Below are 27,060 nucleotides of genomic sequence, written 5' to 3'. Positions count from 1 at the left end.
CATGCCCTGAGCCCAAGGCAGACGCTCAACTGCTGAGCCACCCAGGCATCCCAGTACTACATTTCCAACAACACTTGAGACTCCATTTTCTGGATGTGTCTCTGATACCTGAAGCTACCTGCCATACCTCCCCTTCCTGCAAGAACGAAACAATTATTCCTCCTATTACAAGCCTCCCTATTACTGTTCTTTCAACCTGAATGAACAAATTGAAATACAATCAGGCAGTACTTTTCTAAAAATTGTCATAACTGACCCTTTCGCCCCTTCCTTTTTGTGCCTCTCCCCTCCTATTGGTGCAAACTCTCTTTTGGATTCTTGCTGTCTTCACAATTGACCTCACAGTTTAGAATATACATGTGTGTGAACTCTTCTCATAAGGTTTTTGCATACAGATGGTACATATTTTCATACCTCCACGCTGAATGTAGATAGGTACCAGTCAGCAAATAATTGATTTGATAACATGTCATATAAGTTACTGCACAATACGCTACAGTTTACAAAGTGTTTAGAAAATTATACCATCTGTTTCTAATATAAACTTTGTAAAGGATGTGGAATCCCCATCTGTAAACAGATGAGCAAAATGAGGCTCAAATATGTTTAAATAGTCTTCCCAAAGATCACAATTTCTACATAATAGTGACATGTGAAAAAAACGAATGCTGCAAAATAATCCAGTAATAATCTCCTTCCACATTTACCAAGTAAACTATTCACTCTTTAGGAAAGCTTTCTTTAAATCCTCTCAAGTCTCCACTTAACCTCAGTTTTCTCATTTGCCATGTAAAAATAATTGCTGTCCCTTCCATGTATCATTGGAAATGTTCTGTATCTACACTCTCCAAGCCATATTGGCTAACTTAAATGTAATTACAATTAAATAGAATGTAAAATTCAATGTCTTGGCCACACTATTCACATTCCAAGTGACGACTGGCTACTATATTGGACAGAGCAGATATAGCATATTCCCATCATTGCAGAAAGTTCTATTTGGACAGTGCTGTGCTACAGCTAAAACTTGCCAAAAATCGAAGAAAGCAATATTACTGAACTGAAAATCTAGGCGAGTGTCTGATTGAGTGAGAAAGTTCACTGGGTGAGTGGGAAGCAAGCTGACCTTTAGAACAGTGACATCACAATGCACAGTTCACAGTGGCTCCAGAACACCTGGGCTCCCAGGCCACTCTTCCTAATGCATATCTAGGTTCCTGAAGCCTCTGTACATGTAGTTCCTGGAGCTGCTGTCTTATTAAAATGTCAACATATTTTTCTTCATCTTCATCTGTCTGGGACAACGTCGTAGATTACCTTTCTCTGAGCTCAATATGGAATTGGCTACAAGCAACTCTTCTGGGAGAGACTAGTCCACCTCAGCAAACAAATTTGGGTCTACTAGATAATCTTGGTCCAACTGTGCAAGTTATCCTGGGGATTTCCTTTTTGCTTTTGTTGGGAATAGGAGTGTATGCCATGTGGAAACGAAGTGTTCAGTCAATTCAGGTTATACTCTTTTGTTACAGAGGAATTTAAATAATTCTAAATTGAAATTTGGTTAGTCCTCTCCTGTATTCCTGCTACCCAGTTTTAAGACCCTGCAGATGAGCAAAGATGAACCCTAGTCTGTGACATCAGTTGAAACTAGATTAACCTTAAAAACTTTTGCCAATTAGGTTTTGAGCATAAAATGCTCTTCCTCACAGTGGTCTTTGGCTTGTTTTAGAATAAAATAGATCAAACGAGTTCATAAACTGAGAAGGCAGCCTAACCCCAAATTTATTTGATCACATATTCATCTTTGATTTCCTGCTATGTGCCAGACACAGTGAGGGATACCTTTTAAAAGTATAAGCATTGCAAATATAATTGGGATCTTGGGTTTGGCCTTTCTGTCCCTACTATGACATTGTTCTGTAACTGATGCCAACGCATATATATTCATTTAGGCATCACAATATTCTCATTATTGTTTTAACAAATATCACGCTCAATAAATATACAAGGGTTCTTTTGGGGGAATAGAAGTATAATTGGCTGGGATTGTAAGAAACATAAGGTTTTTCATCTAATTACCAATGATTATAACTTCATAGTTTAATCACCAAAAAATAGTTCTATTTACAATATAGTCAAAATGCTTTTAGAATCCGAACAGTTCCATGAAATGGATAGAGGTTATTTTCATATGACAAACAAGGAAACTGAGGTGCATTGAGGTTCAGTGGAAATCTAAGGGGGTAGGGTTCTAAAAGGTCATTCTTAAGGTTTACTTGGTAAATGCTGAGAGAAGTTATAACCAGATCATTTTGTAGCTTTCACTTTTTTCATATATCACTACTGTCAAGGAATCATGGTCACATGCATTCTCTTAACTTTTCAAAACCCTGCATGGTAGTCATGGCAGGGATTATCATGTCCATCTTGTGGGCAAGGTAACTTGGTTATCACTGAGTCAAGTTGACATAGATTGTAAAAACTTGCAAATCTGAGATTCGAACCCAATTTTTAGAATTCCAAAATCAAATCTTCTCCAAAGTTTAATTTAATATAATCCAACTAACCTAAATCCCCAACAGGGATATGTGGGCATACATGCATTTCAATTAGCTAGTAGAAGAATATAAGAAAAAAAAACCCAAACTATTATCTATAATTCTGGGTTCTGCTCTTGTTTGGTTAATGTTCGGCTCAATTAGATAAATTTGCAGACCTCCAGACACCTCAGCCAAGAAAGAGGTAGTAGAACAGGTGGTTAATAGCCTGGGCTCTGGAATTGGACTGCTGGGGCTCAAACCTTGGTCCCATCACTTGCTGTGTGAGCTGAGAGCAACCAGCCTCCAAAACCCCACTTTCCTTATCTGTAAGATGGGTTTGCCAACAGCATCTCCCTTAGGGTGGTCATGAGGGTAAAGGAGATATTGTGTGTATAAAGCTCAGCACACAATGAATACTCAATAAACAGTGCCAATGATCATAATAAGGAAGAAAGATGATTGGTTTCTAATTTTTATCCTGACAGGAATCTGTCCTACATCATTAAAAAAATTTTTTTTCCCCATGACCAGAAAATCTAATTTTTCAGACCACTGTGTCCTGAGGGAACTTACATGAAAGTCAGTATTCCTGGATTTCAGTCTTGGCTCTATCATTTCCAAGTATATGACCTTGGACAATGTAAGGATCCAAACTGGAAGTTATTCAAATGCTACCTAGTTCTGAGGTTTTTCTACACAAATAGGTCCTTCATAGGGAAAACAGCCTCCTAGCACAGACCCCTGCATGTGGCAAATTTTTAGCAAATGGTATCTATTATTATCATCTTTATTAATTAAACACAAATAATAATCCCTGACCTGCGTATCACTCTGTTTTGTGATGAAGATCAAAAGACAAAATAGATATGAAGATGTTTTGTTAAACAGAAGCTTTGGCATAGTAATGAGGGATTATTGTTACTATTAGGCTTTTGTTTCGTTTTGAATCTGAGGCAGTCACATGAATAAACTAGTAACGTTCAACTTCTGTTGTTTTATTTTAGAAAATATTGTTGTTTATAATCACACTCTACAAACTTTACAAGAAGGGCTCAGATTTTTTTCAGGCTTTGCTGGTCAGCCCAGATGGGAATCTTCTCCCAATTCAAGACAATAATCTCTTCCTGTCCTTGGGTCTGCAAGAGAGAATTTTGAAAAAACTTCAGACGGTGGAAAACAAAGTGAAGGACCTGGAGGGGATGATCATTTCCCACAAACCTGCCACAAAGAGGGAGTGCTCCTCTGAGCCCTACTGCAGCTGCTCTGACTGCCAGAGTCCCTTACCCACATCAGGGTTTACTTCCACATCTGAAATGTGATGGACTCCAATCTTTTCCAGAAAAGCACTGTTTTCCCCTCATGTGTGTGATGCTGTAACAATAAAGATAGAGAACTATATTGAAATGACCCTGTAAGGACTGGCCCTCTCTTTGGTGGGGCCCAGCTTCTACTTATGTATGTGGTGGGGTTATGTGGGGTGTAGTAGTGTCAAAAATGTTTCTGAGATAATGATGCCGCTTGGTAGGCTGGAGACCCTAAACAGCCATATAGAAAAGGAGAGCCCAACTGGAATCCATGGGAAAGAAGGGAAAGTGAGTCAGTGATATGGCCTTGAGCTCCATGCTGAACAGGTTGGATTAGATGTAATGAAAACAGCAAGAAAGTGCTGAGGTTTTTTAATAAAGATTTTATTTATTCATGAGAGACAGAGAGAGAAGCAGAGACATAGGCAGAGGGAGAAGCAGGCTCCATGCAGGGAGCCCCGTGCGGGACTTGATCCCAGGACCCCGGGATCACGCCCTGAGCCAAAGGCAGACACTCAGCCACTGAGCCACCCAGACATCCCAGAAAGTGCTGTGGACTGTCCCGTAGAGGTGGGCTGGCTCTTGTGCTGGTCTTCAATCTAAAGGTAAATATGTAGCCCATGAGTTTGTCTGCATTAATTACTCAGAGATGGACAAGGATACTTGAATTTTATCCAACTTTTATTGATACTCCAGGCTAAAGCATTATGACAATCCTTGGGAATCTGTCCTGAGTGCTTTAGGAGCAGCCAGTTCGGCTGTTGGGCAGGTAATTTTAGAACAAGTAGTAATATAAAATATAGTGGGATCCCATCATCTTGAACTTAGCTGAATTCTCCTATGTGAATCCCAGGTGGGCAGGGAGAGAAGGAGGTACCCACCTGTCATTTCACCTGATGAGTGTGTGCTCTGATGGGAAGGGGGAGGACACATGGTAGCAGATGATCCCCTCAGTGGATGGGTCTCAGATCCCACAAGCCTAGTGTGTGCATTCTTGCCACAATAAAGGTGATTAAACAGTCATTGAAATACTTCGTAACCATCTGACACCCAAATGAAACTCTGCAAAGAAGCAGTGATTTATTGCCATGCTGGAGCAAAAACTGGCTGTGTTATTCAACAGGAAGAAAAAATAATCTCCCTAGTGGCATCTTCCTAAGGGATCAACGAGGGCAATTTTGATCATACTTTTTTTCCAGTGTACTGGCTTTAAAATGCAACCTCTGTGTAGTGTAGTGTCCTCAGCGTAAAAACAGGTCAGTGAATACAAGGCAGGACCAGGAAAGGCTTTCTCAAGGAAGTGACACAGAGTAGTCCCATAAGGGGTTACATAGGCAGACAACGAATTGGAAGGTATTCATGCCTGTGGAATTAGTATGGAGCCAAATAAAAGAGGGTGGCTTGGCTGGAAAACAAGGACAATTTCAGGGTGGCTGGAGCACTGGCTATTTCCTAAGCTACAATGAAGAATTTTGGCTTCAGGGTAAGACACACTAATCTCATCTTCAGATCAGCTTTAATTCATGATGTGCATTATCTGATAGTGTAGGTGAGAAGTTTGTTAACTATGCTGCTGAAGGAGTGCCATGCAATCTTTTATAGTCAATGTCTCAGAGCACCTGGCTCATGGGACTCTTGATTTTGGGGTCATGAGTTTGAGTCCCACACTGGGTACAGAGATTACTTTTTTTTTTTTTAAGATTTTATTTATTTATTCATGAGAGACACACAGAGAGGCAGAGACACAGGCAGAGGGAGAAGCAGGCTCCCTGCGGGGAACCCGACGTGGGACTCGATCCCAGGACCCCGGGGTCACACCCTGAGCCAAAGGCAGACACTCAACCACTGAGCCACCCAGGCATCCCTCATTGTAGGTTTTTAGATAGGGGAGTAACAGAGATAAGGTAATCTGGGAGACAGAATAGAATGAGATAGATGTTAAAGATAAAACAGCTGGTTACTTCTATGAGGATGTACAGTGTGGTAGAAACTGAGGAAGTCACCTTGTTTCTGGCTCTCAGCTCCCCAGGAAGGGTGTGTAATTTACACGACAGTCACATTCCCAGTGTGGAGAGTAAGCCATTCTTGAGACCAGAGCACTTATGTCCAGGGCATCAGTTAAGAAAACTGATGTGTAGCAAGCAGAGATTCAAGGCAAAATGGAAAAAGGGCTTGAGAGCTACTTTACCATTCAGGTTAGAAGGGGTAGATGAACTACGCTACCCCAGTGTCCACCGCTTTAGAGATGAGAATCCTTATCTTCCAAATACAATTTCTCTCCTTTGGCAAAACCCTAACAATAGCCTCCTTTGAGGCTCTCATTTAGGTCTTCACACACATGAGCCCCTCTATTTATAAACACTAGCTTTCTGTACAAGGGGAACAAATAATTAACTTTCCAGACTTTGCTTCTGCCTCTGCTGATCCCACCCTAGTCTTAGCCCCCATCATTTCTCACCTTGATTCTCAAAATGGCATCCTAACTGGACTCCCTGCCCCCATCTGTGTCCCCATTCAATTTATTCTCCCCACAGTTAGCAGAGATGTTACTTCTCAAAATTTCCAAGGACTTCTTATTTCACTCTGAGTAAAAAAGTTATTAACTAAAGGACTGTGTATGATGACATGATCTGTCTTCCTTCCTTCTTACACTCTTCATCCCACACCTTCTTATTCCTCAAATATGCTAACCATAGACTGGCCTTAGGGCCTTTACATTTGCCATTCACTGCCTCACACTTTCCCCAGATACCCATGTAGCTTCTTCTCTTACTTTCTTTGAGTTTATGCTCAAACATCAATCTGAGAGGTCTTCCTTGACTATTTTAAACTTTTTAAAAAGGTTTTATTTATTTATTTATTTGAGAGAGAGAGAGAGAGCAAGAGAGCAAGAGCAGAGGGAAAGGCAGAAGGAAACAGAATCCCAAGCCAACTCGCCGCTAAGCCTGGAGCCCAATACAGGGCTCCATACACGACCCTGAGACCACAACCCAAGCTGAAATCAAGAGTTGGATGCCCAACAGACTGAGCCATCCAGGCGCCCCTTCCTTGACTATATAAGGAACATGCTGTATCCCCCCTCTCCCTGCTTTTTCTGCACAGCACCTATCTTCCTATTATCTATCTTCCCCTCCCTTTACCTCTGCCTACTAAGAATGTAAGCTTTAGGGGAGAAAGAGGTTTTGTCTAATTCGCTGCTATATCCCAGGCATCCAGAACAATGCCTGGCACTTAGCAGATATTCCATCTTCACCGAATGAATGAGTGAATTCCAGTCTTCACACTTAGAAACCCTTTATCAGCTTCCTGTTCTCCTATGTCTTCAGACACATGGTGACAGATCAACACTATGATGTGGTTCTCCCAAGTATGGGGAGCTAGTAGCTAGTCTTCATAGGGTACTTGTTTAGAGCCAGATACGTAACTAAAAACTACACGATTTTTGTGTAGTTTGTTCCTCACCATAGGAGGTGGTAAGTACTATTATTCTCAGTTTGCTGATGAGAAACTGATGCACAGAGAGATTAGGTAACTTGCTAATATGTGGTGCAACCTTGACTGGCACTCAACCAGCTTAATCTAAATCTGTGCTCTTAGCCACAAAGTTTGGTTGGCAGGAGTTTCTCTGAGGCTTTTGGACAAACTGCAGCAGGATGGAGCTGAATGAATCCAGACAGATGAAGACAAAAACAAAAAAAACAAAAAAAAACAAAAAAAAAACAAAGAGGGTATGGCAATGACAGCCCAGCCCAAGGGAGAAAGCATTTTGAAAAAGTGTTTATCTCCTCATATTTTAAAGTTGATACCTAAAAGTCTTCATCATAGGGGTATCTGAGAGTAGCTGAGTCTGTTAAGCCTCCAACTCTCCATTTCAGCTCAGGTCAGGACCTCAGGGTTGTGAGATAGTGCCCTGCTGGGTGTGAACCTGCTTGGGATTCTCTCTCTCCCTCTCCCTCTTCTCTGCCCCCCTGTCCAACTCCTGCACACTCTTGTATGTATGGGCGCTCTTTCTGTAAAAATAAAAAGTTTTCATCATAAATTTAAATAGTTGCAATCAATGTAAACTCTGACAAGCTGTAAATAAGGACAATGTAAGATAAAACTATTAAATCACTTTTTATAACATATCGAACAGATTCTACATAACAATGACTGACCATCATCATCCATTTAAAATTACACAAGTGAAAAAAAATAAAATAAAATTACACAAATGAGCTCTTTAACATTCACCGAATGAATTTCGGTGAACAATATTCGGTGAATTGAATATTTTATCATCCCTAAATTATATTTGTGTTCTACTCCCCCATAAAATGGTATCCAAAGGTAATAATTTTTATGTTTCAAAAACCTTTTGTTGATCACTTACTCGAGATAAAATATAGGTTAAGGGAATTAAATTTTTTCCCCTGTAATTGCATAGCTCTATGTATTAGAATTCTTCCAAGTTGAGTAATCATTACAATTATCTTTAATATACAGCCACTCTTTAAAATGACACGATTATAAATTTTGATGATACATAAATATAAAAGGTAAAATTCTACTGGAAATGCATCTCTCAGTGAGATGGATGGGGTTTCCCCACTAATTAATGCATGTATCTAAATGACTATTTCTTGCTGCTACATTAACAGGGTTCAGTTTCAATTTTCTCTTTTCATAGATGCAGTGCCAAGAAATACTACTCACATAGATAGATGGGTATGCTGGTAATTTTGTTTAGAAATGTCAATCAATTTTTTGGTTTCCTTCTGAGTGATATGCCAAAAGTCAAATAGTGCTCCTTCCTCAGCTGACATTTCAATTAGGTCTATTACTAATTCTACTGAAGGCAAAAAAAACAAAAAACAAAACTGAAACAATCTGTCTAGCAAAAGAATTTGTTATCCTGTCATTTGAGTCCTTCACTTTCTCAAGTGATTTTTAAAATTATACTGATTACTTTCTCTTAGAGGCATTTAGGAAGAGTTGGGGACTTGGAGACATTAATTTCAACACATCTTTAGCATTACAATATTACTGTAATTTAAATATATTTTAGTTGCAGCTGCATATTTAGCTCAATTTATTGTAAATAATAATTATGCAAATTAGCAAAGCCAGTCTCTCGACAAACCAATTAACCAAATTAGACTTTTCTGTGGTGAGAAAAGAAATTTCCCTTTTCAAGTCAAATGAACGCCTTAACAGCCATTCCAAGGTGACTCCATTTCACTTCTCCATTCCAAGATATACAGGGCACTGAGCTTTGACAGGAGTTTGTCCTTGGAGAAAGGAAGGCCCTTTCAGCTCAGGTGTTTTTACTTTTTTTAAAGATTTTATTTAATTATTCATGAGAGACACAGAGGCAGAGACACAGGCAGAGAGAGAAGCAGGCTCCCTGCGGGGAGCCCAGTGGGGGACTCGATCCTGGGTCTCCAGGATCATGCCCTGGGCCTAAGGCAGATGCTCAACCGCTGAGCCACCTGGGCTGCCCAGGTGTTTGTATGTATATATGTATCAATGTATTTATTTATTTATAAAGATTTTTCTTATTTATTCATGAGACACACGCACACACAGAGGCAGAGGGAGAAGCAGGCTCCAAGCAGGGAGCCCGACGTGGGGCTCGATCCTGTGACCCCGGGGTCACACCCTGGGCGGAAGGCAGACGCTCAACCGCTGAGCCAGGTGTTCTTAATCTATGCTTTCCTTGCTTTGCTCTAGAGCAGACTCTGGGGCAAAAATCTCCCATCTGCCTTCACACGGGGTGGAAGAGGCAAAGCCTTTTTTTTTTTTTTTTAAGATTTTATGGATTTATTTGGCAGAGTGCACAGGCAGGGGGAGAAGCAGGCTCCCCGCAGGGCGGAGAGCCCGAGCTGGGCTCGACCCCAGGCTCTGGGGGCAGGGCAGAGCCGCAGGAGACTCCGGCAGGCCTGCGCTCAGAGCACCCGCACGGGCACGCGCCGCGCCCTCTCCCCGGGCCCGCCCTCGGGGCCCCGGGCAGTTCCCAGGAGCCGAGCCCCTCACCCCGCGGGCAGCGGCGGCGGCGCAGCCTGGGCCCCCGTCGCACCCCGACGGAGGGAGGAAGCCCTCGGGGCTCCGCCGCGCTGCGGCAGCCGGGACCGAGGCTAGAACCCTCGGCGGGAGCCCGGCGCGCCCAGCGGGAAGCGGAAGGACCGCGGGCGCCGCGCAGCCCAGCGAGAGCCGAGCGGGCGCCGCCGGAAGCCGGAACTCGGCGGAAGCGGCCCGCGCGCCTCGGGCCGGAAGTGGGGAAGGCGCGATTGTCCTTTTCCGGCAGCAAGGAGGCGGCCCCGGGGGCGTCGCCATGGGGAAGACTGTTGGTGTAACACTGCGGGCTGCGCGGAGGGGGTGGGATGGAGGCGGGGGCCGGTGTGGGGGCGCTCGGAAGGGACGGATATCGCGGTGGCACTGCGGGCACGGCGTGAGGCGACGCGTGTCGCGGAGGCACGGCTGCGCGCCGCGGGAGCCGGCGGAACCGGGCGGCCGCGGGGATGTGGGCGTCGCTGGACGCGGTGTGGGAGATGCCGGCGGAGAAGCGTATCTTCGGGGCCGTGCTGCTCTTCTCCTGGACCGTGTACCTTTGGGAGACCTTCCTGGCCCAGCGGCAGGTGAGCCTAGGCGGAGCCCACCTGGGCCCGACACCTGGTCAGCCCCGGTCCCGCCGCGCCCCCGGGGGCTCCCCCCGCGAGGCCTCGTGACCCGGCCGCGTCCCGGAGGGCGTGTGGGGCAGCTGGGAGCTCCTCGGCGCCGCGAGCCTGGGACCCCGGCCGCTTGGGGCCCGGTGAAGGGGAAGGCAGGGCCGCCGCTGGGTCGGACGCGCCCGGCCTGGCCCGCAGCGCCCCCGGGATCCTCGGGCCCGGACCTACCTCCCGTCTGTGGCCGCGGCCCGTGTGCCTCCAGAAGCACAATTTTTAGAATCCCAACTTCCTCATGACCTTTGTGTCATCACGCTCCACCACGGGCTTAGGAAACCATTTTCTGAAAATAAAGACTTCACAGCCCTTCCTGGACTTTTTTTTTTTTTTTTTAAACCGTATACAGTATGATATTTTGCCCAAAGAGCAATAGCCTCATTTTTTTTTCTTAAAAAGTCTTTATATTGTTGTTTAGACGATTACAATTGTAGAAAGTAGGAAGTGAACGTGACTAACAGTTTTTTCTGGAGGTGATCATAATGAACAGCCCCCTGGATTAGAGAGCTGACCTTTTTTCTTTTTTATAAGATTTTATTTATTTAGTCATGAGACAGAGAGAGAGAGAGGCAGAGATACAGGCAGAGGGAGAGGCAGGCTCCGTGCAGGGAGCCCGATGGTGGGACTCGATCCCGGGACCCTGGGGTCACGCCCTGGGCCGAAGGCAGGTGTTCAGCCACAGAGCCACCCGGCCCTCCCGAGAGCTGAACTTTTAAATGAGAGATTTTAAGTTTTGTCTGTCTCTCACTGCTGATTCGCTTTACCTACACTCTTGTATGTTGTCGTTGAATTGTGTCAACCATGATGGTTATTTATGAGAACCATTCTCTTTTTAACTGCTGGAACTCTTTTTCTTGAGCATTACAGCCATTTTCCTCTGCAAATTTCTTCTCAGATTACATCCTGCGTGAATCTTTAAATGGAAATTTTTAGTACTTCATCAGTGTCAGAGTGGCATCTCGATCTCTTTTATTTTATTTTTTTCAGATTTTATTTATTCATGAGAAATACAAAAAGGGGGGGGCAGAGACACAGGCAGGGGGAAAAGTAGGCTTCACGCGGGGAGCCCATCGTGGGACTCGATCCCGGGTCTCCAGGATCACATCCCTGGACCAAAGACGGTGCTAAACTGCTGAGCCACTGGGGCTGCCCTGGATCTCTTCTTTTAGTCCAGAGTCTTTATTTACTTATTTTTAAATAATCATTTGAGTCATCTTGTCTTTTTTTTTTTTTTTTTTTTTTTAAGTAATCTCTATGTCTAACATGGGGCTGGAACTCAGGACCCCACGATCAAAAGTCGCATGCCCTCCCAACTGAGCCAGCCAGGTGCCCCTAGCCCAGGTGCAGAGCACTAGGTTCTTTGACAGATCTCTTTGGCTAGCTTCATTAGTTCAGTAGAGAAGATCCTTTGCGTAAAAGAAACAGGTATATACTGTCTAAATGGGGGATGGGGTATTGAACACCTATCTTTTTTTTTTTTCCACCTATCTGTCTTTAATGATAAACCCCATTACAGTAACTACTTTTCAATAATGTCTCCTTTACTCAGTGATGGTTTAATGTAATGCCTTTTGTTGAGGATTTGGTAAGGTGCCCAACAATATATAGAGAAGCCATGTGTCATAAAACCATTATAGGAGATGCCGTCCATTATATTAGTTTCTGTGCCCTGTATTAGGTTCCATGGGGTGAAATTACCATTTAGAATTTGGGGTAATAATAAAGTTTGTCTTTCTTGAAGACCTGATCGGTTTCTATTTGTCAGTCCTCAAATTTCCTGTAATTTGGTTTCTAGGACCAGGTTTAATAATGAGCCACAATACTTACAGCTAGCATATTTGCTTTCTTCTCCTTTCCATGAATTTGTTTTCTAAATCTTACAGGACGTATGTTTTATTTGGAGTGAGTGGTGCCCTTTGTGATGTACAGTTTTGGTTTACATATGCAGACTGAAGTATGATGACAACCCTGATTTTAATTTTACCTAGTCAGCCAGCTTCGTCTTCTCTTGTTCTGCTTTTATTTTGCTGAATCAATTGTTTTAGTGGTCAATGCACTTGATCAAATGCAATATTTGTGTATCTATAAAGCAAATTCAGTAGGCTTAAGTGACAATAAATGCTATAAACCACTCAATATCTGAACATAACTACTGTAATAAAAAAAATTAGTTGGTTTGACTGTCTCAGAGTGTTTTCTTCAAAATATTTCAGAGACGGATCTATAAAACAACAACTCGTGTGCCACCGGAGTTAGGACAGATCATGGATTCAGAAACCTTTGAGAAGTCCCGACTGTATCAGCTGGATAAAAGTACTTTCAGCTTCTGGTCAGGACTCTATTCAGAGATTGAAGGCACTGTGAGTAATTTACTTCTTAGAGACACAATCCATCAAATTGTTTAATACTTTGTGGGATCCCTGGGTGGCGCAGCGGTTTAGCGCCTGCCTTTGGCCCAGGGCGTGATCCTGGAGACCCGGGATCGAATCCCACGTTGGGCTGCCGGTGCATGGAGCCTGCTTCTCCCTCTGCCAGTCTCTCTCTCTCTCTCTCTCTCTCTCTCTCTCTCTCTCTCTCTCTCTCTCTGTGACTATCATAAGTAAATAAAAATTTTAAAAAAAAGATTAAAAAAAGTTTAATACTTTGTAATATTTGTTTTCATCTTGTATTTTTGTTACACAAAAGAAGGTACCTTATCTACAAATCCCAGAATGCTTTCTTAACCTTTTTTGTCAATAGTAATGGATGTAGAGCAAAAGAGGCTGAAATATAATTGTTAGTAAGTTGAAAACTGTGCAATTACTGTCATAGGTCAGGTGTGAAAAACAACCTTATATTGTTAAGTTATTATTATAGCAGTCCCTCCTTCTTGCTTCTTTTTTTTAAGGTGTATTTATTTGAGGGGCCCCTGGATGGCCTAATCACTTAAGCATCTGCCTTTCAGTGGGGTCATGATCTCATGGTCCTCAGATTGAGCCCTGCATAGGGCTCCCTGCCCAGCAGGGAGCCTGCTTCTCTCTCTCTCCCTTTTTCTGTTCCTCCCCCTGATCATGCGCGCGCGCGCGCTCTCTCTCTCTCTCTCTCAAATAAATAAATCTTTTAAAAAAAAGATTTTAGAAGCAGACTTCCCACCAAGCAGGGAGCCTGATGCGGGCTCAATCCCAGGACCTCAGTGTCAGGACCTGAGCCAAAAGCAGACACTTAACTGACTGAGCCACCCAGGTGCCCCTTCCTGCCTCTAGCTTAACCCTGTCTTCCACATTGCAGTCAAAGGAATCCTGAAGGACAATTCGGATCATGTTATTCTCCTATATAAAAGCTATGATTGGCTCACTGTTTCCTTCAGGGTGAAGCCCATATTTCTTGGGCTTTTTGAGGTCCTTTTTAACCTAGCCATTACTTACTTCAGCTTCATCTTTTTTTCCCTTTCCCCAAATTCTTTCCCCTTCTTTTTGTCCACCTCATACCCAGCTTGATTTCCTGTGACTTTGGGTCTTTTCATACGCTGGTATCTGCCAGGGGCGCCCACCTCTTCAAGTCCACTCTCGCTAGAAGCTGATTAATCCCAACTCCTCCCATTAGGTTCCAGCTGAGACGTCATGTTTTCTAAGAATCAGTTTGAAACTTTCCCTGTCCCTCAGGACTGGACAGGGTAGCATCTTATCATTATTCCTATCAGAGTACTTATCACATTGTATTGAATTTTCCTGTTTAGTTGACAGACTTAGAGTTCCTTAAAGAAAGGATACTTTAAGGTTTTGTAGTCTTTTGGTACCTAGTGCCTGGTATAAAAATAAGCACATGATTCATATTAATTGAATGAAACAAGTGGCAGATCATTTTTACCTAGTAAAACAGACCCAGGCTAACCCCCATGCTAAAAGAAGAAAGGCTGTATAGTGTAGAGCAGTGTTTCTTAGTCTTTTTTTCATGATCCCCTCTGGCCACCGGCCCTGTATATTTTTAGACATTTTTTTTAAGTGGGCTCTGTGCCCAACATGGGGCTTGAACTCACGACCCTGAGATTAAGAGTTGCATGCTCCACCAACTGAGCCAACCGGGTACCCCTAGACATTTTTTCCTTAATCACCCTTCCATGAAATTTTAGTACCACAGATAGATTGTATATCTGTGTCTGTACTATATGTATGTGTATCTGTGCTTTATAAATGAAGATTTTTTTCCTTTCCCCAAAACCAGTTCTTGGTTTTCCACCTCCATGAACAATTGAAACTGCATGGTACAGAGGTTAAGAGCAGACTCTGAACTGAGGTGGCTTGAGTTTGAGTCTCAGCTCTATCATACCAGCTATGGGACCTCGAACATGTCACTGATTCCATGCCTCAGTTTTCTCATCTGTTAAAATTGTGTGGTAATAATATTTCCTCATTCATAGTGTTGTTGAGAGGATTAAATGAGTTAATATATGTAAGATGATTAGAATAGTGCTTGATCATTGTAAGTGCTCTATAAGTGTTGGCTGTTATTATTTTTATCATCATGATCATGATTATCATCATTTTTCCTCCAGAACTCTCTTAGATCTCCTGGTACCACCAAGAGAAAGATTTCTATTTTTTTTTTTTTGAGAAATATTTCTAAATTGAAAATAGATGAGATTAGCTACCACAACTATTTTATCAGTTAAAGAAACTAACTGTTCGTAGCTTTAAGTGATGTCTAGCTAGTCACAAAAATTTTTTTTTAAATATTTATTTTTTTTTAAATTTTTATTTATTTATGATAGTCACAGAGAGAGAGAGAGAGAGAGAGAGGGGCAGAGACATAGGCAGAGGGAGAAGCAGGCTCCATGCACCGGGAGCCCGACGTGGGATTCGATCCCGGGTCTCCAGGATCGCGCCCTGGGCCAAAGGCAGGCGCCAAACCGCTGCGCCACCCAGGGATCCCTCACAAAATTTTCCTTGGCAATTATGGACTAGTGTGGTTGGAACCAAATAATATTTCCCATTGCCTCAGGATGATGGAAAAGTAGCAGAGAGTTAAGAAAAATTAAATCTTGGTATTTTAGAAAAATTAGTAAACAGTCTGAAAAACAAAATTGCAGGACACCTGCGTGGCTCAGAGGTTGAGCGTCTACCTTCGGCTCAGGGTGTGATCCTGGGGTCTCAGGATCAAGTCCCACATTGCCTTCATGGAGCCTGCTTCTCCCTCTGCCTGTGTCTCTGCCTCGCGCTCTCTGTGTCTGTTATGAATTAATGAATAAAATCTTAAAAAAAAGAAAAACAAAATTGCTTTTGTTTTGGGATACTTAATGATTTCTAGTAATTATTCTTTTCAATGTTGATTTTTTAATTATATTTTTACTAGTCAAAGCCTGGTTTAGTTACTGAGACATTAAAGATTAGTATTGAAACCTGATGTTTTTCAACGAAGCCAGGAAAAGTAGCTTTATTATGGATCATATTTGGCTTTGGTTAATTTATCTGAAACATTTCTCTTTTTTTCTTTTTATTTATTTATTTATTCCTGGAGTCCTAGGATCAAGTCCTTATCGGGACTATGCTGTGGGACCCCTGTGGGGAACCCATTTTTCCCCTCTGCCTGTGTTTCTGCTTCTCTCTCTGTGTGTCTATCATGAATATTTAAATAAAATCTTAAAACACTGTAGGCAAAAAGCTGATGATAATACCAAATAAAGTTACAAATCACCATCAAATCACCATGGATGGATCTAAAAATATGTAGAGTATAAAAAGCCAACTTGTAGAATAATAAGTACAATATGATACTATCATTTATATATAGTCTTAAAAAGCATATGTAAATCACTACAGAATTTATGGATAGATACATAAAAATGGAAAGTAGATTGGAAGTCTACCCATGAAATATAGTGCCAAAACTCCTCACAACCCCAAGGAACTGTATGTGAACCAATGAAAATACTGTGCTTCTAACCAAGGAGTGTGATGGATTGTTGTGTTCTTGAGCCTCCACAGAAAAGAAAAAAGAAAAATAAATTGATTCCTCTTGAGTTCCATAAACTTTTTTTTTTTTTAAGATTTTATTTATTCACTTGAGAGAGAGAGAGAGAGGCAGACACACAGGCAGAGGGAGAAGCAGGCTCCGTGCAAGGAGCCTGATGTGGAACTCCATCCAGGACTCCAGGATCACGCCCTGGGCCAAAGGCAAGTGCTCAACCACTGGCCCCCCAGGCGTCCCAAGTTCCATAAACTTAATATCTGTTGTGGGAAGATGTGTTTTGTAAGCACATATTCTTTTTAGATTTTAAGACCAGTTCACCCATTCAAATGTCATGGTGATTTGGTGAATATCTTTATTCACTTTATCTGCCCAAGACAAAGGGTAGTGCCGAGAAGGGTGCCTCCTACGAAACTCTGACTCCTACCTAAGGATTCCTTACCTGGGGAAAGCACAGATATCCCGTTCTGTCCCTTAGCTTGGAAAGTGGACCTGACTCTCCACTTAAGCAGATACTAATACTTTGTTCTGATTGAAGGGGGAAACTTTTCAAGGAAAGCCACTTAGGAAGCCACATAGCCTGGTTCAAATCCCATTTATGTCACTCATCAGGTGTGGGATTCTGGACAAATTGGTTACCTTTTCTCTTTAAGTTCTTTTTTTTTTTTTAAATATATTTTATTTATTTATTCATGAGAGACAGAGAGAGAGAGGCAGAGACACAGGCAGAGGGAGAAGCAGGCTCCATGCAGGGAGCCCGACGTGGGACTCGATCCCAGGTCTCCAGGATCAGGCCCTGGGCTGAAGGCAGACGCTTAACCGCTGAGCCACCCAGGGATCCCCCAGCTTTAAGCTCTTGATTCATAAAACCCTTGTTGTGGTCTTTGGCATTTTTTTTCCTCTTACAGCTCTATAGAGAGATAATTTACATACCATATTAGTTTATCTGAATGAAATGGATAGGTAAAAATCTTTACTGGTCTAAACTTAGTATCTCAGTTGGTTTGTATTCATCTAAATGCATAGTTTACCTTAAATAAGATAGGTCTCTTTTCTATCTTTTTTAAAAAAGATTTATTTATGTATTTGAGAGGGAGAGAGAGAGAAAGAGCAGGAGTGGGGTGAGGGGCAGAGGAAGCAGCAGACTGCCTGCTGAGCAGGAAGTCTGATGTGGGGCTTGATCCCAGGATTCTTGAGATCATAACCTGAGCTGAAGGCAGACGGTTAACCCACTGAGCCACCCAGGTGCCCCTCTTTTTTTCTTTAGAGATAATTATTTTGTCCTTTTTTTTTTTTTTTTTTTTTTAAATTTTTATTTATTTATGATAGTCACAGAGAGAGAGAGAGGCGCAGAGACACAGGCAGAGGGAGAAGCAGGCTCCATGCACCGGGAGCCCGATGTGGGATTCGATCCCGGGTCTCCAGGATCGCGCCCTGGGCCAAAGGCAGGCGCCAAACCGCTGCGCCACCCAGGGATCCCCTTTTTTTCTTTATAAAATGCTCTCACCTGATAGTTTCTAGTCTGTTCAAATGTAACCAAAATATGTCTTGTTTTATAGCTTATTCTTCTTTTTGGAGGAATTCCTTATCTCTGGAGACTTTCTGGACGGTTCTGTGGCTATGCTGGCTTTGGAACAGAATATGAGGTATGTTATTCATCGAGAGTCTTTTGGCGTGGCCAGCTTTATATGAAAGTTAATTTTTTGACTCTGTCTTTAGGCTTCTCTGTACAGTCCTTGTCCACGTATGCTCTGTTACGATAATGCTAGTTATTGTAGCAAACTCCAGAATTCCAATGGCTTATCACAATAGTTCATTTCTCAATTACATAATAGCCTAGTTGAGGATTTTTGGTCAGCAGGTGACATTCTTCTATGTAGGAAGCCAGGGACCTGGTCTCTTTTCATCTAATTGGCTCTGCCATCCCCCAAGTGCCCCAGAGTTCTCTGCATCCAACAGCCAAAGGGAATGAGAAGGTGGAGAAAGTACACCCTCTTCTTAACTCCTTTGTCTCTGATGAAGTGTCCTTTGGATTCACATTTTGTTGGCACACTGGTCATTTAATCTCAGGTGTAAAGGAACTAGGAAATGGTAGTCTCTGATTAGGCAACTATTTCTCAGGGACAACCCCTTGCAGTGAAAGGGGAAGCATGAATTTTGCTAAACTCACTAAACAGATAGTCTTGTGCCATATGCACGTAGCAGATACTTCAAACATGGACAGAGAGTATATCTTCTAGAATCTCCATGGAGCTGCTGTGTCTAGCTATACAATGGAATATTCTAGAGTCTTTAATGATGAAAAAATAGATATAGATATGGAAGGATTTTTATAAGATGTTTAGTGAGAAAAGCAAGTATTCACACAATCAGTACAGTACAATTGCATTTTTGGAAGATGGGATTCTGATTCATTAGTTTTGAGGAAGGTCCTAGAATCTGTTTTTAATTTTTTTCCCATTTCCTGTTTGGGAACAGTGCCAAAATAAACCACCCTGCATGTTATAGCCAGACAAATCTTCCTTTCTCCTTCACTCTCCCTTCTTCCCTTCTTTCTGTGTTTAGAAACTTATATTGACTGAATCTTGTTACCAAATCAAATGTGTTTTGGTGATGTGTGGCATATTCACACTTACCTTAAAAGCATTACATTTTATACCATGTGGTAAGAGGGTGAGGAGAGAGCAGAGATTCTGTTTGCCGCATCACTCTTTCTCTGTCCCCCACCTCCCTCCGCACTCAGGTGCCCTTTTCCTCCACTGTCCTAGGGAAAATTTGGAAGAGAGATGAAGCAGTTCTTGGCTTTTGATTTCCCAACAATCTATAGTGAAGGCACTTAAAGTAGTTCTTTTTTTTAAAAAAAGATTTTATTTATTTATTCCTGAGAGACACAGAGAGAGGCAGAGACAGAGGCAGAGAGAGAAGCAGGCTCCATGCAGGGAGCCCTATGTGGGACTCAAGTCCTGGGACTCCAGGATCATGCCCTGAGTTGAAGGCAGGCGCTAAACTGTTGAGCCACCCAGGCATTGTCCCACTTAAAGTAGTTCTTGAGAGTAATTTTCTCCGTTGGTGTTTGGCTTCTTGTGAAAACTTTAGCACACTCCACCCCACCTGTCCTAGCCTAGCTTTTTTGATGCTCTGGGATCAATATCTCTGCCTTGTCCCAAGGCCTCTCATCTTTTACTCTTCCTTTTACAGGGTACTCCATGCTTTCACAAATTGCAAGGAATTCCTTCTTTCTTTGTCTCTCTTGTCCCATTAATTTACCTCTTTCTTCAGAGTGGCATCCCGAGTCTCAGCCTTTTAAGCCTTGTTTGAATTCTGGAGCATACATGATTGTCCCTCATTTTTTAGTTCTTTTTTGTCTATATGGCTTCAGATAACTTTCACATAGTGCCTGTGTAATAAAAGAGAGATTGTTTTATTGCCGCCTCCTTGCAAGTAAACTCTGAAGGTAGAGATGATGTTGTTTTACCCATAGAATCAAGCACATTGCTGGAGATGTAGTATGTACCCAACGCCTGCTTGTTCATTTGTTTACTAATCATTCATTTGAAAAATGAATTAATATTACACTATAAAAACTGCTATTTTTTTCTTCTTGTGTTTAGATCACTCAGTCCTTGGTTTTTCTCTTGTTAGCTACACTTTTCAGTGCATTGACTGGTTTGCCATGGAGTCTTTATAATACTTTCGTGATAGAAGAAAAACATGGTTTCAATCAACAGGTAAACTAGAGAATACACATGTTCTCTTTTAAATATAAAGACTTTTGTTCTTTTTTTCCCCTCTGCTGGTAATAATTGAAACATAATTTACTATTTTTTTAAGATTTATTTATTTATTTATTTGAGAGAGCAGGGGGAAGGGGCAGAGGAAGAGGGAGAGAATCTTAAGCAGACCGTCACTGAATGCAGAGCCTGACTGGAGGCTGTATCCACGATCTTGAGATGATGACCTGAGCTGAAATCAAGAATCAGAGACTTAACTGACTGAGCCATCCAGGCGCCTCCATAATTTGCTATTTTAGAGCATGAATTAATTGAGGGAAAAGGAACTGCAGATACAATAAGGATCATAGCTTAAAGTCTTGCCGTAAATTCTTCTAGTACTAAAGTCTAGTGTTTTTCTGCTAACATTTAAATGGTATATTTTGAACTGTAAAATGCCAGACATTTACTAATTGTCTTAGGCTATCATATAATATAGACCCACTGCCTTTTAACCTAAAATTGCTTTTTTTAAAAAATTTTTAATTTTAATTTTAATTTTTTTTAAATTGCTTTAATAGTGTATCCTTTGTATTCATGTATTAGTTATTTTAAAAGCAATTTCTCAGTTTCTTGTGATGATCTTTTTTTTCAGACTTTGGGATTCTTCATGAAAGATGCAGTCAAGAAATTTATTGTGACTCAGTGCATTTTATTGCCTGTGTCTTCACTTCTACTTTACATTATTAAAATTGGGGGTGATTATTTTTTTATATATGCCTGGCTGTTCACATTAGTTGTTTCTCTGGTGAGTAGAATCTTTTTTTCATTTTCTTTTATAAAATTTCCTTGGCAAGATAACTGATTTAATCTTCATTAACATGTGGACAGTTCTTAAGAAGCAAATGCAATATAAATAAGTGGGCTTATAAATTTCCCTCTTGGTTTCTGTATTTGGGTACAGAAACAGGAGAGCTGACTCTGACCATAGATTTTCTTCTTATGCTGACTCAGATTCTAGAAACTCTTTGTTAATGATCCAGTTGTCAGGTAGTTTTGGGCTGTGCATTTGTGAGTTGTCACCAGAATGGATGACTAAGTTTGATTGATTAGTGACTCTACTGAGCTCCAGTGCCTAAAAAAATATCATGGATGTTTTGAAGAGAGACTAGATTTAAGAGGGACAAGAAAAAGAAAGCATAACCTTACCTGATTTTTTTTTTTCTGCCCTCCTTCCCCTCCTCCTTTCTCCCTTCTTTACCCCTTCTTCTGTCTTCTGTTTTTCTCCCCTTTTTCCTACCCCCCTCCCTCCTTTGTCCCCTCACCACCACCACCCTCTTCGTTCCTCACGTCTTTGCTTCTTCTTTCTACTGTATTCTAAACCACTTCACAACACATGCACTACAACACAATGAAAACAACCTGTTCACAAGCCCCAGAAAGTAGCATCTATTACCTCTTCAGCTCCTCTGATGATAAAGTTTACTTTAGTCTGAATTGCCATGATGCTCACTGCTTCACTTTCCATTGGTGGGATCAAGCTCTGAAAATAGGTACTAGTTGGATTTACACACATCTGTGTGTGGCAGATGAAGTAAGGGGAAAGAGAACAGAGGAAATGCTGCAGAAATGCTTAAGGAAGTGCCATTTCAACCACAGAATAGTTATGCACTGCAGATAGTCAATTTTAGCAGACCACCCAAATAACATCACATAGTCAAACTCTAGTAATTATTTTCTAGCAAAGACTGTAGGTCTCTCAGGATTACTCTGAAAGGCAGGATTCCAAGTTATTATGGGCATGTGAAGTGTCAGAAATTCCCAAGATAATTTTGAGTGGACCATTTGACTTTTTGGTTATTACTGCACTGAGACTACTCACTTTGATTTAATTTAACAAACAAATATTGAGCATTTACTATCTGGTACTATTTGGGGCTGGGAATACCAGAGCAAATAAGGCCCATGTTCTCAAGGCTGGATCACATAGTTGTCTCAATATAGTCTATATAAATTGCAGTTTTTGAGGACAAATTCATAGGTTCTGAATTTATTTTTCAGGTGCTTGTCACGATCTATGCTGATTATATTGCCCCTTTATTTGACAAATTTACACCTCTGCCTGAGGGAAAGCTTAAACAAGAAATTGAAGTAATGGCAAAGAGTATTGACTTTCCTTTGACTAAGGTGTATGTTGTTGAAGGTAAGGCTACTGAGAGGTGAGGAAGTTTTATTCAAGTGTTTTGATTTGTTAGGATTTTGCATTTTGGTTTTTTAAGGTTCCTAGGAATTGATGACATAGTCCAGGGACAGAAACTGGTTGCCTGATACCTGTTCTTACCTGCAGCTCTATGTGGTTGGCTTTATAGTGTTGTTGGGCCAAGGCTTTTTTCACTCCTTGTTACATCATGTATATTAGGCTGAGTTATGTATTTCTATTATCTGCCTGGCTCCCTCAGGTAACTGAGTTGGACCTTTGCCTAATCAGGCACTAGTTTGGGGCCTCATAAATAAAACCAGTATTACTGGCTTTGTCTCATCCAGTAAAACTTTCAGTGTTCTGGAGGAGTCTGATTTCACTTGTACATTACCAAAAACAGTAGTACCTTTGAATATTTCAGATCAGTTATTCTCTGCTGTTTGATAATTGCTTTTGAGAGTTAAGCTATGTGTTAGCTTACATAAGACTACTAAAATCTCAAGCCCAAAAAGATGTAGAGTAAAACTGTTGTATGATACCATGACTTTCGGAATCTATAAATTAAAATCCATGTGAATGCCTGAAACTGGTTCTGCCTCTGCCACTTAGCAGCTGTAGGATCTTGGATGAATCCCTTCACCCCTCTAGGTTTGTTTTGCTTCCGCTAAACCATTGTTGGGCAAACATTTTCTGTAAAAGGCTAGTCAGTCAATATTTTAGGCTTTGTGGGCCACATGGTCTGTCTCTGTCACAACTCTTCAACCTTGCCATTATAGTTGGCAAGTTAGAGTACAGAAGCAGTCATAGATAATACACAAACAAATGACTATGGCTATGTTCTAATATAACTTAAAAAAAAAAGTGGCAGATTAGATTTGGCCTGCAAACCATACTTTGTCCATCCCTCCTCTAAATTAAAAAAAAAAAAAAATCACCAGTGAGAAACAGCTGTATTGGATGAAGGAGTAGAAACAAGTAATTATGGGGTCAGGGAGAACAGAGATGGCTACAATGGAAAAGAACAAATTAACAGCAACTAGAAGAGTATAGAAGTCTTAGGCAACCAGTGGCTTCTGAGGCTGTATTTCCCAGCTAATGGGATAGTTGGGACATTTCTCTGGGGGAAATGGTAGAAGAATGATAATTGCTGCTACTTTTTAGGCTCTGTGATCTCTACTCTTAGTAAACTAGAGGCACACTAATCAGTACAGTAGGACCATCTTTTAGCGTCTTTTAAGCAACTTTTACTAAGTTGCTTATCACTTAAGTTATAATCAGATAATATGAAATGACAGCTAATGATATCACAATGGAGTTAATTGGTAAGGTGTGTAATATATACTGTCATTGCCACGTGGTTTTAGATGAAATAGGGAAGGCTTTATGGAGAATTATAATATGAGCTAGTACTTTTTGGAATATCACGATTTGGCCTTTTTTTCCTCACTCCCGGCCATCTTGTGGGGCCGGCCTGCACCTAAGGCAGGAAGATAGTGGCTGCAAAGAAGATGAAAAAGCCACTGGAGTTGATCTACTTTGGGCTCCAAATCAGTATGAAAAGTGGGAAGTACGTGCCGGGGTACAAGCAAACTCTGAAAATGATTAGACATGACAAAGTGAAGCTAATCATCCTTGCCAGCAACTGCCAGCCTTGAGGGAATCTGAGATAGAGTATTGTGCTGTGTTGGCCAAAACTGTGTCCATCACTACAGTGGCATAATGGCAATAGTATTGAGTTGGCATAGAAAGTGGAAAGTACTGTGGAGTATGCACACTGGCTCTCATTGATCCAGGTGATTCTGATATTATTAGAAGCATGCCAGAAAAGGCCAGTGAAAAGTGAGTCGTTTTTTATTTAATAAAATATTTTTTATTTAATAAAACTGACCAGAGATTGCTTTAAAAAAAAAAAAAGATTGGAGTAGGTACAGGGTAGCATTTCAGAGGTCAGGCTGTGAGGTCAGTAGGTTTGGGTTTGAATCCCAGTTTATCACAAATTACCTATGAGTTTGGCAACTTACCTTTACTAATCAGAAGTTTACTGATCCGTAATATAAGTTTTTGTTAATAATGGTAACAATCCTCAGAAGTATTTTGAATGCTCAAGTGTTGTTACTAAGAATAACAACGTACATTATGGATTTGTAAATTAATAGGGATATTGTAATGAAAAGCCAACATTCTTCTCTGAGAAAATATCAGATAGCAAGTATTGTGCAGAGAATGAAACTAATGTGATGTGATCAAGGACGGCTGGGTAGATATTTTATTTTTTTAAAGATTTTATTTATTTATTCATGAGAGACACAGAGAGAGGCAGAGACACAGGCAGAGGGAGAAGCAGGCTCCATGCAGGGAGCCTGACGTGGGACCGGATCCCGGGTCTCCAGGATCACACCCTGGGCTGAAGGTGGTGCTAAACTGCTGAGCCACTCGGGCTGCCCTGGGTAGATACTTTATATTGGGTCATTAGGCAACAGCTCTCTGAGCAAATGGATTTGAGCTGATACCTGAAGGAAGAAGCCATCCATGCCAAGATCAGTGGAAAGACCTTCTAGAGCTTTGTGTCTGTAAGAAACAAGTTCCAGTGTGGCTGTAGCCTAGTAGGAGAGTGTTATGACATGAAGTATGAGACAGACAAGAATTAGACCACATAGGCCTTTGCAAATCAGGATGAGAGTTTAGGTTTTATTGTAGTTTGGGGGAAAAAGCCATTGAAAATTTTAGTGACATGGTCTGGTTTGTAGTTTTTAAATATTGTGGGTTGCTGTATGGAGAAGAGATTGTAGTGGGAGGGCAAGAGTAGCAGTAGGGTGAAAAGTTAGGAGACAGTGGCAGTGGTCAGGAAGGAGATAGGGCAGCTTAGACTAGGACAGTAGTAATTTATGGAGAGAAGTCGATGCATTAGGGATATTGTTTTACAGGTAGAGTTGATGAAATTTACTCCTGTGAGGAATTGGGGAAAGGGGGACATTGAGGGTAATGACCTGGATTTTTGGCTTGAGCAGCTGGATAAATGGTAGTTTACTGATATAGGAAGACTGAGCGAAGAGCAGGTTTTGGGGAATTAAGTTCTGTTGGATGTTACATTTTGAGGTATCTATTGAACACCATATTAGAGTTCCTCAAACAGTGGTTAGCTCCAAGTATGCAGTAGAACCAACTCTGGCTGATTGAAGCTGGAAAATTCCTTATTTGACAATCTTTGATTCATAAGATCACCTTGAAAGTTAAGTTTACAAGCTTGGAAATGGGCTGTTCTCAGGGAGACGAGCTGAGAATCTCACCATAGAACCAGTCTGGTGAGGACCCTGCTGTTGCCTCCTGCTGTTGAATTCGGCAGTTTGTTCTCTTGACATCCCCTCCACCCTAATAGCACTCTTAGCATTGATTCCTCACTGCCTGCTTCTTTGCATAATTAGCTAGATCTTCTGAGTCCCCAGTGGGTATAGCTGATTAACTGAGCCAGGGCATGGGCTGGGTTCCAGGAGTGCTGGGGGCACAAGTATCTGGCCTTTTAGATTTCTCAGATGGGAAGCAGTCTACTACAGTACTTACATGATGAGAACTCTGAAAGGAGGATTCAGCACTGGACAGGAAAAAAAAAACAACATAAAAATATAAACAACAAATCTGCCATGTAGATATCCTTGTGGAGATGTAGAGATATCAGATAGGTAGCTGAATATATGTCTGGAGTTCTAGGGAGAGGTCAGGGCCAGAATATTGATAGGAAAGCATCTGGCACATAGATGGTGTTTAATGCCATGGATGGGGATCATTTAGAGAAGAGAAGGGGGATCAGGTTGGATTCAGCAAGGGAGGAAGAGCCAGTAGCAGAGGCTGAGGAGGAGAGACCATTGAGGTAGGAAGAAAGCCAGGAGAAAGTGGTAATTCTTTTGAGACAGGAGAAGGAAGTCTTTCCTGGAAGAAGTGGTCAGCTGTGTCAGATGTTGCTGAGAGGTGAAGGTAAGACGACATAAAACACATAAAAGACACAGAGGGCAATGCCTTACATTGGTTTTCAGAGTTCTCAAGTATATTACTTCATACCTCAAATGGAATCATCAACCTATTCAGTAAACATGCATTATTGAATATATATTACATGTCAGCCCAGTGATACAAAAAACTGATGGTCTAGGGCAGGGACCTTTAAGCTTTAGTGAGTGTAAGAATTTTCAGGAGGGTTTGCTAGAAGACAGATTCTTGGGCTCCCTGCTGAGGTATTTTAGTGTCTACCTTTAACAAGCACCCCCAGGTGATTTTGGTGTAGGTATTCCTTGGGCTATACTTTGAGAAATGTGGACCAGTGGGAGGTATTAAGCCATTAATTTTATTTTGTTTATAAGCTTACAGTCTGCCTACTTCCAAGCTGCCATAAGGCTGCTTTTAATAAATATTTGCATTTAAAAATTAGAATCAGAGAAGACAGACATGAGAGAGAAGTATGAGACCTCCAAATGATATATAGCTTTCCAGATGCTGAGGTCCTATACGACTGACAGAATTGGACCACATGTTTGGCATTTCTAGGTCATGAAATCAAAAAGGAAAAAACAATAAATAAGCTACTATTTATCAAAGTCTTCCTACATTCTAAACATACTGCCACACATACTACTACTCTATATGCAGAATATACTGCATCCTAAATATATT

General features: G+C 41.5%; 2 protein-coding genes across 3 annotated transcripts in view; both read left to right on the top strand.

Moving 5' to 3' along the window:
- Positions 1 to 1,152: 1,152 nt before the first annotated feature.
- Positions 1,153 to 3,947, top strand: TMCO2 (transmembrane and coiled-coil domains 2). The gene is made up of 2 exons (XM_038557553.1): positions 1,153 to 1,509; positions 3,545 to 3,947. The coding sequence occupies exons 1-2, from the start codon at positions 1,264 to 1,266 to the stop codon at positions 3,857 to 3,859; spliced, it is 561 nt and encodes a 186-aa protein (XP_038413481.1). The 5' UTR covers positions 1,153 to 1,263; the 3' UTR covers positions 3,860 to 3,947.
- Positions 3,948 to 10,236: 6,289 nt separating this feature from the next.
- The window catches only part of ZMPSTE24 (zinc metallopeptidase STE24), a 38,644-nt gene continuing 21,820 nt past the window's right edge, over positions 10,237 to 27,060 (top strand). Inside the window, exons 1-6 of one of the 2 annotated variants that reach the window (XM_038557760.1) lie at positions 10,237 to 10,461; positions 12,759 to 12,905; positions 18,048 to 18,134; positions 20,100 to 20,216; positions 20,854 to 21,006; positions 22,260 to 22,401. In XM_038557760.1, the coding sequence (XP_038413688.1) occupies positions 10,345 to 10,461; positions 12,759 to 12,905; positions 18,048 to 18,134; positions 20,100 to 20,216; positions 20,854 to 21,006; positions 22,260 to 22,401 (763 nt within the window). In that variant the 5' untranslated portion in view covers positions 10,237 to 10,344. The remainder of the gene's footprint in view (positions 10,462 to 12,758; positions 12,906 to 18,047; positions 18,135 to 20,099; positions 20,217 to 20,853; positions 21,007 to 22,259; positions 22,402 to 27,060) is intronic. The other variant, XM_038557759.1, reaches the window with a different exon arrangement.

This window comes from Canis lupus, chromosome 15, assembly GCF_011100685.1.
Source record: "Canis lupus familiaris isolate Mischka breed German Shepherd chromosome 15, alternate assembly UU_Cfam_GSD_1.0, whole genome shotgun sequence".
Lineage (NCBI taxonomy): Eukaryota > Metazoa > Chordata > Mammalia > Carnivora > Canidae > Canis > Canis lupus.
Note: the sequence above shows the minus strand (reverse complement) of the source record. Positions and strands in the feature narration are given on the sequence as shown.